The sequence below is a fragment of the Tupaia chinensis genome, unplaced genomic scaffold (assembly GCF_000334495.1).
Source record: "Tupaia chinensis unplaced genomic scaffold, TupChi_1.0 Scaffold000362_1, whole genome shotgun sequence".
NCBI classification, from domain to species: domain Eukaryota; kingdom Metazoa; phylum Chordata; class Mammalia; order Scandentia; family Tupaiidae; genus Tupaia; species Tupaia belangeri.
Window position 1 is genome coordinate 3,581,335 of NW_006159859.1, and position 16,196 is coordinate 3,597,530.

General features: G+C 45.0%; 1 protein-coding gene across 1 annotated transcript in view; it reads right to left on the reverse strand.

Moving 5' to 3' along the window:
• The window catches only part of QRFPR (pyroglutamylated RFamide peptide receptor), a 45,626-nt gene extending 29,729 nt beyond the window's left edge, over positions 1-15,897 (reverse strand). The window contains exon 1 of the mRNA XM_006153113.3: positions 15,474-15,897. Within this exon, the coding sequence (XP_006153175.1) occupies positions 15,474-15,813 (340 nt within the window). The 5' untranslated portion in view covers positions 15,814-15,897. The remainder of the gene's footprint in view (positions 1-15,473) is intronic.
• Between the last annotated feature and the right edge of the window lie 299 nt (positions 15,898-16,196).

The window sequence follows — 16,196 nt, forward strand, 5'->3', positions numbered from 1 at the left end:
TTTAAGCCACCAGGTCTAGGACGCGAACCGTGGTTGGCTACATGAGAGTCCAGCGACATAGCCATTCCACTAACTGCCAGTCCCTCCGATTACAGTATATTCTTTTGCTTATCTCTTCCCAAAACACAGAATTTACTTTCCTTGAGATGTAGATTAAGCCTTTCTTTAACTAATCTCTTCCCAAGACACAGATCTTCCCTTCCAATCACTAACCTAAGAATTTTGGAACCCACCTATAACCTACAAGCCCCCACTTCAACATGTCCCACCTTTTTGGGCCAGACCAATGGAAAATCTCTTCACTAAATTTTGTCTGTCAATCTCAAAAACAAATAAAAGGAACCCCTGTACATGAGCACCCTGAGAAAGGCATGTATCTCTCGTCTCCGGGCCTAGGTCACTCATACTTGGCTTGGAAATAAACCACATTGAGTATTAATTATTAATTTTAACAGTTGGTTATTTTTCCATCGATAAAAGAAAGAGTAAGAAAGTTGGGGATGAGAAAGAGAGAAGGCAAACATCTTTCCAAGAGAAATAGGAAAATACGGGAATATTTTAAGGCATAACCAAGACTTCAGACTAGTCCCCATCTGCTGATGGAAACAGTGAGCATCAGTTATATTTCTAGCAGTTACTTCCTCATGGATATTGATTACCTTCCCAACAGGGAAAGGGATACACTGGGAATTCCAAGACCTAGGCTATCCCTCCCGGGGGGTGATTTCTCACTTTCTGTCTGTCTCTGTCTCTCTGGCAAGTACATGTGCCCTATAACAAAAATCTCTCCTAAAAAATAAAAAAAGAAGAAGAAAAAGAAACTAAGCATGGAGTTCGATCTGTAGAATAACTTGATAGTTTCTTCTACCCCAGAGTCAATTTACACTTCATGAAATGTGCACGTACTAGGGGCCCAGGCATTACAGACAGCAGCGGGCCACTGAGAGCCCTCTCACAAGAGTCCATTCTCCTAAAGGCGGCCCAGGAAAAATCTTGGCAGATTTTCACTCCAGAAATTTGTCCTCCAGGTTCCAAACTAGACTCTGAGGTCAAGGGTAGGTTTTGCAAGGGGATGGAGGGACTCTGTAAAATAGCACTTAATAAACACAGGAGTGTACACAGACAGGGCAAATGGATTGTGGAGTGGAGTACAACTGAGTGGAAAAAAAAAAAAACCCAGACATTGCCAATCACACACACACACACACACACACACACACACACACACACGGTATCTCATAAAAGAATAACTAGTAGAGTGAAAATTTATGATACACCTTATAACATGGTGTTCTTTGTCAAAAACTATGAATATGGCATTATCCTTGGTTTGATTATAGCACTGCATGCATGCCTTGAAAATCTGTTATACCTCACAAAGCTCCCCAACAGTTAAATGTAAATAAGATATCATAAAATAAAATAGGGGGGGAAGAGGTGATGATGCCTATCTCACAGAAGAAAGAGACTTTTCCTCCTTTCCAGTATAACCACTATGGTTAGAAATCCCAACAGTGAAGCAGACTCCTTGGGTTCAAATCCTGGCACCAGCACTTCCTATTTATATACACTTGTACAATTAAGTATTTAAAAATAAATACAAAATTCTCCCATTGCTATCTATGAGCCCTCTGCAATGTAGTTTTGCTGTTTCCACATCTAGTGGAGGACTCTGTCTCCCCATTCTTTGAATTGGGGCTGGTATCACTTTACCTGGGCAATTTCCAACCCTAGACCTCAAAAGATTATGAAGTTTCTTGGTGTATGGTGTCTTGAAGTAGAGAACCCTGGGCTATTCTGAAGGGCAAACTAGTTTCCTAGGGCACAGATGACCTGTCCTTGTTGAGGTCATCTAAAACAATGGGTCCCTATCAGGTCAGAGGTGAGTGTAGTCTCATGAGTGACCCCGATGAGACTAGCATAGGAACTGCTCACTAATCCAAGCTGGAATTACTGACCTGCAGAACCATGAACAATCATTTCTTTAACCCTCTAAGTTTCGAGTGCTTTGTTACTATTTATACAAGATAGATGACAGATATACCTTCTCTCCATTTTGACATCTGTACAAAGAGACTCTATAGCAGGTGCACAGTAACTCTCTATTAAGAGTTTGGTGTTCAGGGACCAGCAGTTGGCGTAATGGCTATGTCGCTGGACTCCCATGTAGTTGAATGTGGTTTGACTCCTGGACCTGGTGGCTTAAACTCACGCCGGGCGTGTGTGCGTGCATGCCCAGGATCCCGGGAGGAGAATGGAGGAGAACGGATTGCGGCGTGGCCATCCCCCCGGGGGGTGATTTTTTTCTCACTTTCTGCCTGTCTATCTCTGTCTTTCTGGGAGCACACACACCCTATAGCAAAAACCTCTCTAAAAAAAAAAAAAAAAAAAAAAAAGAGTTTGGTATTCAGAGACCAGCAGATGGCATAATGATTACATCACTGGACTCCCATGTAGTTGACTGCAGTTCAAGTCCCAGATCCAGTGGCTTGAAGCTCACACTGAGTGCATGTGTGTGCATGTCCAAGATCCCGAGAGGAGAATGAAGGAGAAAGGACGGTGGCATGGTCATCCTTCCTGGGAGCGAGGGGGTGATTTCTCACTTTCTATCTTGCTCTCTCTCTGACAAGTGTACGTGCCCTATACCAAAAATCTCTCTTTAAAAAAAAAAAAAGTTTGGTGTTCACTTCAGTATTATAATTCCCATTTTTCAGCAGTGCAGAGGAGGCTCGAGTGCCTGGGATTGTCCAGATCCCAAGAAACCAGTGCCAGCATCATGAGAAAGTCAAAAGATGAAGAATGGACACCACTGTTTCCACGGTGGTCTTAACCTGGTGGCCAAAGTGAGGCACCTTCAGGTACCTTTTCAGGCCGTGAACTGGACAGCAAGAATGTCCACAAGACAACAGGCTGCACATTCCTAACCAAGGGAAGTTCAGTTGGGGTGGGATGAGGAGCTTCACACAAAGGGAAGGGAACTCGTCCTAAGTTACAAGATGGAGCACAGACAGTGGAGCATCTGCATTTTAATGTGCTGGAGCAACACTGTCCCTGCAAACTGGGTGACTGTGCAAGACTCATGAGCTTTGCAAGGAATTGCAAAATCAGTATCAACCTAACAGTAGTTTCCCCATTGCTTTATCCTCCTCCAAAAATGTATTACCACACCCGAAATAAGTGAAAGCAGCACTCTTTTCTGTTTTTCTGAGCACAAACGCTTGGTTTCAATCCTTGTATCTGAATATAGAAGCAATTATTTCTTGTAAATTGCTTCTTTTTTTAAAGATTTTTGCTATAGGGCATATGCACTTGCTGGAGAGAAAGAGAGACAGAAAGTGAGAAGTCATCCCCCCCAGGGGGGGCAGCCATGCCACAATCCCTTTTTCATCCTCCTCTTGGGATTTTGGGCACACACACACACACACACACACACACATACACACACACACACTCAGCATGAATTTTAAGCTGTCGGGTCTGGGACTCAAACTGCAGTCAACTACATGGGAGTCCAGAGGCATAACCATTACACCATCTGCTGGTTCCAAATTGCTCAATATTTTAACAAACTATAAATGGACACACTTATTACAGTTGTTCTGTATAAATGCATGCTGAATAAACACTAATAGTGTGATGACACCTGTTTCCGGGTCTATCATTTCGTTGGATAAAATCTATTTGGTACACAAAAGATCTTCAACAGAAACACTGGGAAGCACTGGGTGACAATTACTGTTTCCTTCCATTGAGTATCTGCCAGGTGCCAGGTCTTTCCTACACACACAGTCATTCCTTCTCATGGCAACGCTGTAAAGTGGGTGTAAGTGTTCCTGAAGTTACAGATGAAGAACTATAGCAAAAAGAGATTAAATAATTGTCCCAAAGTCAAATACTGTGTGTGCCAACCTATAAAATTGCAAATATTAATCTCAATTCCATAATAAAACAATTTAAAAAATAATGTTAGTGTTATGTAAATATTAGGTGCTTCATGTTGAAATCAAGTGGGAAATTATAAGTACTGGAAATGCATTGTTTTTCTTAACATACAACCTGATGAGAAACGCCCCGCTTTGTCATGGTGTTTGCTGCTGCATTCACCACTGGGGGGCAGCACCAAACATGGTTCTAGAACCTCCGCTTAGTCTTCTTACAGGAACAGATTAATTCTAAGACAATGTAACTTATAACCTAATTAATATGATAACTAATTAATAGTGATACAGGATTAGAACCCATGACTGTTTGATTCCAAAGCTCATTTTCATTGCATTGAAATATCTATCTGTTCTGTCTCTTTCAGGGTGTAAAGCAAATAGTCTTATCAGGTTTCTATTATCCTCCATAGTCTATGGTCTCTCTGGTGTAATGGGTAACGTATTTCTCAGAAACCCAGCTACACGAAGAACAAATTTAATTTTGCAGAGACAGAGAAAAACAATAAGCACTTACTTCAGAATTAGCCATTAAGAATTGTTAGGAGGACCAGCAGTCGGTGTAATAGCTATGTCATTGAACTCCCATGTAGCCAACCACGGTTAAAGTCCCAGACCCAGTGGCTTAAACTCACAGCAGGTGCGTGTGCATGTGTGCCCAAGATCCCAAGAGAATGGAGGAGAAGGGATTGTGGTGTGGCCATCCCCCCGGGGGGTGCTTTCTCACTGTCTGTCTGTCTGGCGAGCACACGTGCCCTACAGCAAAAACCTCTAAAAAGAAAGAGAGAAATAGAGAAAGAAAGAAAGAAAAGAATTATTAGGTTTTTTTTTCCTTTTGGAGAGATTTTTGTACAGGGCAAGTGTGTTCACCGGAGGGACAAAGAGAGACAGAGAGACAGAAAATGAGATACCACTCCCCTAGGAGGGATGAGTACACTGCAATCCCCTCTTCTCCATTCTCCTTCAGGATTTTGAGCCACACACAGCTTGAGTTTTAAACTGCCAGGTCCAGGATTCGAACTGTGCTTGACTACATGGGAACCCAGCGACATAACCAGCATGCCATCTGCTGGTCCTCCCCCTGGCTTTTCAGTAATCCCTTAGCAGAGGGAGAGGGCTTATCTCCAGCACTAGAGGAAACTGAAAGGTCAGGCATCGGCTCAGGGGCGAGGTGGTGATACAGTGGTAAGGCAGCTGCACCCACTCGGGAAAGGTCTCGTGTTTGTCTTTTTTATTTTTATTGTGATAAACTATGTGTAAAATGTGTGATTTTAGCCCTTTTAAATGTACATTTTAGTGGCATTAATTACATTCACAATGTTGTGCAACTGTCACATCTGTCTGTTCATGAAACTTTTTTACCACCCCAAACAGAACTTCAGCATTAAGAACTACCTCCTTAGCCATATGTGTGTGCATGCCCAAATCCCGAGTGGAGAGCGGACAAGAAGGGATTGCAGTGCGGCCATCCCCTCCGGGGAATCATTGAGTCATTTCTCATTTTCTCTCTCTCTCTACTTGTCTCTGTCTCTCTCTGGCAAGCAGACAGCCTCATAGAAAAGATCTAAAAAGAAAACAACAAGTAACTCATTGGCCCCTCTTCCTAGCCCCTGCTAATCTCAAATCTGTTTTCTGTCCCTACGAATTTGTATATTCTAGACAGTTCATTCAAGTGGAATCACATGGTATTTGTTCTTCTGTGTCTAGCTTATTTCACTTAGCATAATATTTTCAAGTTTCATACATATTATAGTAAATATCAGGATTTCATTATTATTTTAAATTGTATTTAATTTAATTAATTTATTTATTTACTTTATTTGATCAGAGAGGTACAGAGTGAGAGAGAGAAAGAGGGAAAGTGAGAAAGCAAGCTGCCAGGTCCAGGACTCAAACTGTGGTCGGCCATGTAGGAGTCTAGCACCCTCAACTACCACGCCACCTGCCAGCCCCAGGACTTCATTTTTTTATGGCTGAGTAATGTTCTTTTGCAGAGACTACATTTTGTTTATTCCTTTATCCATCAATGAACACTTGGGTTAAGATAGGAGGCCTTATTAAAAAATATTATTATTGCTAGAGGTTATGTGCACTTCCTAGAGAGAGAGAAAGAGAAGGGGGTGTGATATGCCACAATCCTTTTTTTGCCATTTCGCTTTCTCATCAGAATGTGGAGTACACACGTGTACACACACACACAGAGTGTCTTTCAAGCTGTCCAGGCAGAGATTCAAACTGCAGTCAGCCATCTGGGATCTGGCTTCCAACACACAGTGCTTCACCACTGCACTATGGGGCCAGCCCAACGTAGGGTGGTTTAGAGACAATATAAGCCTATAGCTCTCAGGGACATCCTCCACACCGCCTGGTGAAAGACAGCCCCAGAATGAGACGGCAATATCAGAGAGGACAGAGAAGTTGGACACGGAGTACAAGTCATTGTTGCATAACATCAAGTTATGCCGAAACCCAGCCCTAACCCTGAACGTTTCAGTTCCATGGGGCAGGAAGCTTCCCTTGCTTTTTCAAAGCAGTTTAAGTCAGGGACCAGTAGTTGGCATAATGGCTATGTCGCTGGACTCCCATGTAGTCAACTGCAGTTCAAGTCCCTGACCCAGTGGCTTAAACTCACGCCAGGCGCATGTGCGTGTGTGCCCAAGATCCCGAGAGGAGAATGGAGGAGAAGGAATTGTGACATGGCCATCCCCCCTGGGGATGCTTGCTTTCTTTCTCTGTCTTTCTGGTGAGCATATGTGCCCTATAACAAAAACCTCTCAAAAAAAAAAAAAAAAAAACGATGAAAAAAATTAAAATTAAAAAAAAAAGCAGTTTAAGTTGAACTCCTCTGGTTGCAAATAAGAATCCTAATAAACCAACCTCCGGTCAAAGAACATACTCAGCAATGTTCTAGAAAAGCAAACTAAAAACCCTCTGTATGCTTCCTAAGTGCATAATAAAATTTTCTGAATTTCCTCATTACTAAACTTCCCTGTCATTATTTTTACTGTAAACCTCTTGTCCTGTGAGAAGAATCTTCTAGAAAAGTCCTAGTGCTGCTACTGCCACCCTCCCAACTCCCCAAACAGTTCAGTGATTTTCTTGACGTATAGCATCTTTTCTTCACATAATTGATTCTAGAAAAGATCACCCAGACGCTAGCCCTGGGGGCATAATTCCTAATTTTATTTCCAAACCACGGTTAGTGTTGGACTTCTTTTGCATTTCTTATTTATTTTTTCAGACATCTCTACTGTAAAGACACTATTTTTTCATCAATAGCTGTCATCATTTCTATTAAAAGGTCTTTTTTGAAAAGTCCCCACAGTACTGTTCATTTTATATCAGTGTCACCACGTGCACATTTCCACAGGAATGCTGAAATTTCTGAAATGTCAAAGGAAAAGGAAAATTATTATAATAAATATAACTATTTTTTTAATCACTAACCAAATTATAAAATGGGAACTGAAGAAACCGCTGGTTAAACCTTCTGCTCTGAACTGGCTTGAAAAAAAATTAGGATCTTTTCACCAAATAGAAGTTTTACAATTTCTTTAATCCACCTTGCGATCTATCCGTGCTCAGTCTCTAAAATCTCACCTAACTATTTGATGCTGTGGACAGTGATATTTTCTTTCTCTTCATTCCTCTTCCTTTCCTTCCAGTAAAAATCCTCTTTTTTCCCATATAAAGTCATACGAAAACTGTGACTTATTGAAAAGAAGACAGGAACTGCTCTGGCGAAGCCTGGAGACCTGTCTGCCTGTCACTCGTCCACACCAGCAGCTGAGGCTCAGGGTTACACGGTCTGAAAACCTGCATTGCAGATGAACTACGCAGTATCTGGTGTTCTAGTCTCCTTACTAAAGTTTACTTCTTTATTTCTTCCACAAGTCAGAGAGACAGGCAGGCAGTGAGAGAAAAAGATAGGCACACCTCCCCCCCCCCAGCTGGGTCCCTCCCTAGTTTTACAATTTCTTTAATCCACCTTGCGATCTATCCGTGCTCAGTCTCTAAAATCTCACCTAACTATTTGATGCTGTGGACAGTGATATTTTCTTTCTCTTCATTCCTCTTCCTTTCCTTCCAGTAAAAATCCTCTTTTTTCCCATATAAAGTCATACGAAAACTGTGACTTATTGAAAAGAAGACAGGAACTGCTCTGGCGAAGCCTGGAGACCTGTCTGCCTGTCACTCGTCCACACCAGCAGCTGAGGCTCAGGGTTACACGGTCTGAAAACCTGCATTGCAGATGAACTACGCAGTATCTGGTGTTCTAGTCTCCTTACTAAAGTTTACTTCTTTATTTCTTCCACAAGTCAGAGAGACAGGCAGGCAGTGAGAGAAAAAGATAGGCACACCTCCCCCCCCCCAGCTGGGTCCCTCCCTCAGCTTCAGCCAGCCCTGGACCATGGGCACACACAAGCCTGATGTAATTCTGGAGGCTTCTGGTCATGAACCCAGCACCTCCTTGTAGGGGTCAGCTTGGCAGAGCTGTTGCCATTACACCACCTTCCAGCCTCATGGAGAAGAATTCCTTTAGTCTTTCTTTATATCTTATATTCCAATCTTTGACCACCTTGACTCCTTTCCAAATCCATCTTGAAAAACTTCAACACATGTGAGACAGAGCGCCCCCTGGGGGGTGCGTGGTCACACCACAATACCTGTGTTTCCTAGACTCCACGTGGAAACTGACTTTCTCTGCACAGTGCTTAACCACGGCCTACGTGGCTGGCCTAAAAGGTTAAGGACTTCTGCACAGATGTCACAGGCCATGCACACGGAAATGTTGTCTCAGGGCTCCTTGGTGGGTCCATTTTATATAATCGACTTCTGCATCTTCCGAGCATTCTGACTCCTTTTGCTATTTTTAAAAATCATAATAGCTATACTGTGGCAGTTCGTGTGATGGGCACAGTGTTATTTAAAAACTGTACATACATTCTTTATTTTTAAGTTTAATAACAGCCTAAGTCTTAGTGCCGTCAGCACTTACACTACATCGGTAGTTTTCAATCCTGGCTGCAAATTCTAATCTTGTCTAATTTGGGGAACTTTTCAAAACTCTTACCAGTTATCACACTCAAACCAATTAAGTCAGAATCTCTAGGGGTGGAAACAGGCAGCCATGTTTTTAAAAGCCCCTCAGGCGGTTGCTATATGCTGCCAAGGTGGAGAACCACAGCTCTAAGAGGAGTTCTCGCAGCAGCTGCTGAGAGATTCTGCATTTTCTTACCCAGGTGAGTACTTTCCAAAAGTAGTGAGTGTGCGAGGATGCGTACTTCTCCCGAAGATGCTGCCATCACTTAAGGTATTTTTGGAACGCCGTTTGGGGAATTGCTTTTAAGTCAGTCTGCCAGCCACGAGACAATTCTTCTCACTGCCCACAGCAAGGATATGGGAAGAGCCACCCAGCTCTGCGTACACCTACCTGGGGCAGCCGCCCACGTTCCTCCGGCTGTCCTGCACCCATGGCAGGACGAGGAGGACACGGATCAGCAAGGCCACGCCCTCCCCACACACTCTCCATCTCACCTTCTCCATGCCTCCAGTCATGAAGGAGGCTAGATTTAGAACTGATTTTCTACCTCCTTCCGGGAGGTCTTCACAATTAGTCACCCTGACTTCACTTGAAGTTCTCGCTTACCTCAGTCACCCCAGCTGTGTCCTCCCAGTCACCACTCACCCCAGGACTCAGACCATCAGACGGTGAACATCCCCTAATCCGAATCAAGCCCCACACTGCGACACTTGCACTGTGCACTCCGGAAGTGACCTCTACAAAACCCCACACACCTCCTACCCTTCTTTGAGTGCTTCCTTCCCCTTCTGGATCTAACTGCAGTCTGGCTATTCCACAAGGATGCAGCTTTCTCAGACCTACACTGTCTCCTTCACACAGCAGACACCCTGGGGATACCAGGGTGATTCACTGCTAATAATTAGACCCTAGGCAAAGGGTCAAGATATCCCGAATGTCAGATGCTGATAAGATACTCTGTGTAAACGCCTTGTCTTCGGATCAGGTGAAAGTCTATGCTATAAGACGAGTTAGGAACTGATTTCAGAATCATTAGCAGAAAACTGAGAGTGAACAGCCTCTTTGCAGACAGAAATAGCTAAAGAAAAGTGATTGCATACTAAGTTTTGGGAGGCACCCACTTGCAAAACAAAAGGAAATGTGAGAACTGTCAAGAGGTGGAACAGGAAGGAGATACACACATAAAGGGGGGAAAAAAGAGAAGCATTTATGGAGACCTAGACAAGAAACAAACCAGCTGTTCTGAGCTTAGCTGGAAGAAAGAGCGTGCTCAGTGAGCACATTTGAAAAGGAATGAAACATTCTGGAGAAAGAGATAAAGAGGAAGGAGACAAATGAGGAACAGGCTGCAGATAAAGAGAGATCAATCTGGTGGCCCCAGAGGCCAGTGGGAAAATCACTGTTGCAGTTTGACCAATTGATCAGCAGGGAGAGCAGGGAGATGCGCCTCCGGGGCCTGATTCCTAAGCCCGCAGAAACACACGCCCGTCCTCAGACTGGCAAAGAAAGAAGCCCTGAGCAGTGCTGCTTCTGCTCTGGGTCAGAAGCTCTGCAGAGTGGTGTGAGAGCCACCTGTGGGCCAGAGATAAGCGAATGGGCCTGGAAGGCAGCAGTGACGTGCATAGCAAAGACCGCTGTGCTCCATGGGTTAGGACCACATGGGAGGTGAGGGTTCAATTCCTGGTCCGACCTGAAGGCTTGGATAAAAGAGCCGGGCTTGTCAGCGCATCCCTGGGACCCCAGGAGGCAGGCGGGGCAGGAGGTCACAGCACAACAAGACAGTGTCTTCAGAACAAACAAAAACCAGATGAGCTGGTAAGAGGGTGGTAACGCAGCCTGCCTGAGTGCTGGGAGGCAGCACCTAGACAGAGGACCAGTTGCACTTCCTTCCCATCGAGTGCAATTCATGGAAAAATCAAATGCTTAGGAATATACTTGCCTTGCCTGTTGTTGATGATGCCATGGGTGGACAAAGGGAAACTCAACGTCTTTGTTCAGTAGTGTGCTGGAAAACAAGTGTTTGACTTAATTATATATATATAGTATTATATATCTAAATATGCATGTTATATGTAACTATATATCCTATATATATCTATTTAGTATGTATATTCTATGTATATGTGACTAATTTGTATCTGCCATTTCCATGATGTGACTAATTTCAAGCCGACGCTACAATGTCTCTGGAAGAGGACACAGGTGAAGCCATGTACAGTAGGCTCCAGAGTCCATGCAAGCTGCCGAAGAGCCAAGGGTAACTGCCTGGACTGGGGCTGGCACATACACACTTTAAAAGTCCTTTCGGGACTGACCCCATAGCCTAGTGGGTAAGGGAACCAGATCTCACACAGTCAACCTCATGGTTCGAATCCTAGTCCTGGCAACAAAAAACACACCGGGCATGTGTATGCCCTAAATCCCAACAGGATGGAGACACAGAAGAGAAGGGAATGCAACATGATCATGCCACGCTGGAGAGTGCTTTCTCCTTCTCTCTGTCTCTCCCCAGTGAGGGAATGCACCCTCTGGCAAGTTAAAAAAATAAACAAAAGTGAAAACCTTTCATGAGATTCTGCGTTTAGCTAGGTCTGAGAACCATTACTTAATGTGGCGCATATCGACCTTTTCTGGGCCTGTGACTCACCTGGAGATCTTGTTAAAATGCAGGCGCTGACTCAGTAGGTGCTGCTGGTCTCCGGCAAGGGAGGTGAGTGGACTGAACAAAGGAAAACAGCCACCCACAGCCCGGCTTTGCCAGCAGTGCTGCAGAAGGGGAGTCACCGGCTGCAAGTCCATGAATCGCAGGGTCTGTGATCAGTGCCTTAGAGATACTTTCTTTTACCCAATCTGCATTTAGTTTCTAAAATTGGAGTTTGAGGAAACAGCAGAGGGCATAAATGTTACGTTACTGGGCTCCCATGTAGTGGACTGTGGTTCGAGTCCCGGACCTGGTGGATTAAAACTCATGCCAGGTCACATATGCATGCATGCCCAAAATCCTGAGAATAGAGGAGAAGGGACTTCGAAGTGGCCATCCCCCTGGGGAGTGACTTCTCACTTTCCCTCTCTCTCTCTGCCTCCAGCAAGTACATGGACCCTATAGCAAAGACCTCTCCTAAAAAAGAAGTAAAATAAAAATTCGAGTTTGATATCGGTATCATAAAAAGCTGCATTTCCACCTTCTCTAGGAAAGCATAACACAAAAGATTAAAAGCAAAAGCAGAAGAACAAATGAACAAGCCACAATACTGGGTGTGGCACCCACATGTGTGGTACTGCCCCCCCCCCACCCCCCGCAGAGAAGGTAGAGTCCTCCTTTGGCCACCATTGCCTCCTGAAACCCTCCTGCTTTGAGAGCATTACCTCCCTCACCCCTGCAGCAGTTCAGGAATATTCATATTTTAGGTTTTTACATAACTTTTCATAAAGTTTTTCCCTCCCTGGTTGCACTAACCTTCCTGTCTCATTTCCCACCATTCCCCAGAGAGACTGTAGATTCTTGAAATGCCTTCCATGTACCCTGGAAAGAGACTCTCTTCTTTCTCTCCTCCACACTTTGGGTGGACCACTGTTCCTAAAACCCTGCCTTCTTGTCTGCCGGAAACTCTAAGTTACTCTTTAAGACCCAGCTTGACTAGCGCCTCCCTGGGAAAGCCTTTCTGACACTCACCATGCCCCCAGAGCAGTGGGTCCCCTTCTATCAAGTCCTGTTCTCGCCCATTTGGAGGGTAGCTCCTAACTCCGGGTCTCACAGAACCAAGGACCAGCTTTATTCATGTGGGTGTTCCTGACAGAATGCTCTGCCATGCAGGGTCCTCATAGCTTGGTGAAGGGACAAATTAGGAATGCAGTTTTCAGCTCTTTGATTACATTCCCCTGAACTCTCTTTTGTTAATTTATCAAGGAGTTGGCAATTATTATCCTATCTAATAACGTACGAGTTAGTTTTCTTTCCATATCTATCTCCAGCCCCTCCATAGGCTCTCTCCTTTCCCCCTCCTCGAACTTCCATTTTGGTGCTGTTTACTTGATGTATAAGAATGCTATTTATTCTATAAACCTGGTTCCAGATAAAGATAGGTCACCTCCAATTAAACACCCCTTAAAGAGAATTAATACCTTATACCTTCATGGCATGACTAATCCTTTTCAAAGCACTTTTATTAACATTCTGTATTCTCACACTAATCCTTCAAAATATATGAGCAATGCATTACCCTTTTTCAGCATTTGGAAGCTAAAGTAAAAGCTCCCCCACAAACCAGGAATCAAGGAAGAGTAAGCTTGTGGAAAACCTTGGCAGTGACCACCTGAGTCCTCACAGAGAATCTCCACTCTGGTCACCATGAGGTGTTATTCCCAAGTACAGCTAGGTCAAAAATCTGCTTTATTCCACTTCACACAGCTCCAATCCCTACTATTTACTGAAAAACTCAGATGCAGGCATGTGAAATTAATATGCATGTGAACCAAAGCAGTAATCCAGGTGTTCTGATTCTCAGAATAAATCCTACTTTGATTAATTACACATCCCTACAATGGAGCTATAATCACCCAGCAGTACAAATATGCTTCATACACCTGCATTCCCGAATGTCTAGAAACCAAAAATCTCTTTAGGCAAAACCTTTGTTTTTCCTTAAAAAAAAAAAAAAAAAAAAAAAGAAAGAAAAACACAAATTTTAACAATGATCAGTCATTTTCTTATTACTTTTTTATTAAAGAGAGGTATTTGCTATAGGATGTGTGCACTCTCCAGAGAGACAGAAAGCGAGAAATCCCCCCCTCCCCAGGGGGGATGGCCACACCCACCGCAATCTTGGGATCTTGGGCACGCATGCGCATGCGCCTGGTGTGAGTTTCAAGCCATGGGGTCCGGGATTCAAAGTTCGTTGACTAGTGGGAGTCCAAGAACATAACCATTACACCATCTGCTGGTCCCCATTTTCTCATTACTTTGATGAGATTAGTTGCACCGGGAAACTTTAAAACACTCAGGGACAATTATTTCATCAGCATGCATAAAAAAGTCTGAAATTCATATGTTAACTTAGAACTTTCCATGTTACTTGTCACCTTCAAGGCAATGCTATGTACTCAATGCTTAATGCTTTTTTGGAAATATTTACATTCTAGGTGAGATGGGAAATTGGAGATTTTAGCATCCAGAGTTACCAACAACAAATGCAGTGCAAGTTAATGGAAAACACTTGATATGGGAGAGAGAAAATGATGATCTCAATCTGGTAACGATGGGTGATGGAAACTCCTTCCCGAGTTTAAAAGGGATTAGCAAAGCTTGGGAATCACAAGGTGTGATGCCATAATGGCGCATTTCTCTCACATTTCCAACTGTCTTCCAAGCATGTTTATTGTGGCCAGGATACACGCACCATGACAATGGGGTGCAAGCAGTCCCTCACCTGAGGGCGCCCATCAGCACTGCAAGACCACCACGCACTGGTGGGTGTGGATGAGGAGGGCACTTTCTAGCTCTGTCTCTTTGGAAAGATGAATTACTTAGAAAAGCAGAGTCCATTTTTTTCCCAAGCTCTACACACTCCTAACCCGGTGACACCACCTGACTTCCCTGCCAGCTCTGCTCCCTTAGCAAGAAGGGAAGGAAGAGAATCTGTCCTCCTTGATCAGTCAGGAGGGGATGTCTTCTGTGTTCACGTTCCCTTGATCACTCTGTTAATCCAATCTGTATAAAGCAATAGTCCAAGATACTTTTTTCTGAAAATGTCCTACATTTGTTGTATAAAGTGTAAGAGGGAGGCCTCTTCAGGGTACTCACTACTTTTCTTGTGTGATGATATTGGTTTGAATAACTCGAGGCTGCCAAGGATAGTGCCAGAGATTGGGTTACTCCAAAGTGACAAGAGTCTGATAGTTCAGTGGTTCTCAACGTTCATTGCACATTGGAATCACCAGTGAAGCTTCACAAATTCAGAATTCATTGGTGTAGTTTACAGCCTGGGTATTGGGAGCTTTAGAGTTTTTGTTTGTTTGTTTGTTTTTTTTGTGTGTGTGTGTGTGTGTGTGTGTGTGTGTGTGTGTGTACAGAATATGTCTGAAAGCCACACAAGCAGCTGGAAAGTGAGCCTGTAGTTCGGAGAGACAAGGAGATTCGATTTTGAACTGAGGGGAGGGATGGTGTTATTATTTTCTTTTATTTTAAAACAGAAAAATAAATGGTCATTATGGAAAGGAGCTGAAGTAAGTAGAAGAGAAATGCCACTCCCCCTTCTGTCTGTCCCCTGATTTTTTCCTAAGCCTTTCCCCAGCCGGTGTCTCTAAACTAGACAGAATCCAAAGCAGCAAAAAACTTCCTCGAAGTGAGAGAAGGTGGGGAAGTTCTAAGAAAGGGCAGACTCATCAGACAGTCCACGAAACGTGGAAAGTCAGAAGCGTGTGCGTGTTTGTGTGTGGAGGGGGCAGGCCAGGAAGGTTCCCGATAAAGCTGGGAGTTAGGGCCGGGCTCTTACCCCCCAGCCAGGTGTCCGAGATGTTCTGGAGCACCGTCACCGGCATGCAGAAGAAGGTGATGAGCAGGTCGCTGAGCGCCAGCGAGCAGATGAAGATGTTGGTGACGGTGCGCATGGCCTTCCTGCGGGTCACCACGTAGACCACCAGCGCGTTGCCGAAGAGCGCCAGGGCGAAGATGAACACGCCGGTGAGCACGAAGGCCAGCTTGGCGCGCGCGGGCAGCTCCGCGGTGTAGATGAGCGGCCGCAGCCGGTAGAGCGCGATGAACTGCTCCCGCGTCAGGTTGTGGTCCCGCAGCAGCCGGGAGAACTGCTCCGGGGTCACGTTGAGCGCCTGCATGCCGCCGGCTACGCGGGGCCGCTGGGGACCTGCCTGGAAGCCGCCTCCCTTCCGCTGCCTCCGGCTCGGGCGCGCCGGTGAGCTCCCGCGTGCACCCCGGCGGCCGCGCCGGGGAGCTCCCGCGTGCACCCCGCGAGGTTCGGGAGAAGGGAAGCCGGGCAGGGATCCGAGCCACGGTAAAGAGGCGGGAAGCCAGTGCGCTGGACGCTCAGTCCCATTGAGCTCAACATTCGCCGTTCACCGAAAGTTCTTTCCCACCTCGTCCCTAAAACCCGGCGCTGCCGCTCCCACAGTGCCCGCGCGCCTCGCGCTCCCTAGGTTTCAGGCCACGAGGTGCAGGCGCTGCAGGACCGTGGAGGGTGGGGCTGGCCTGGGCGACGCCC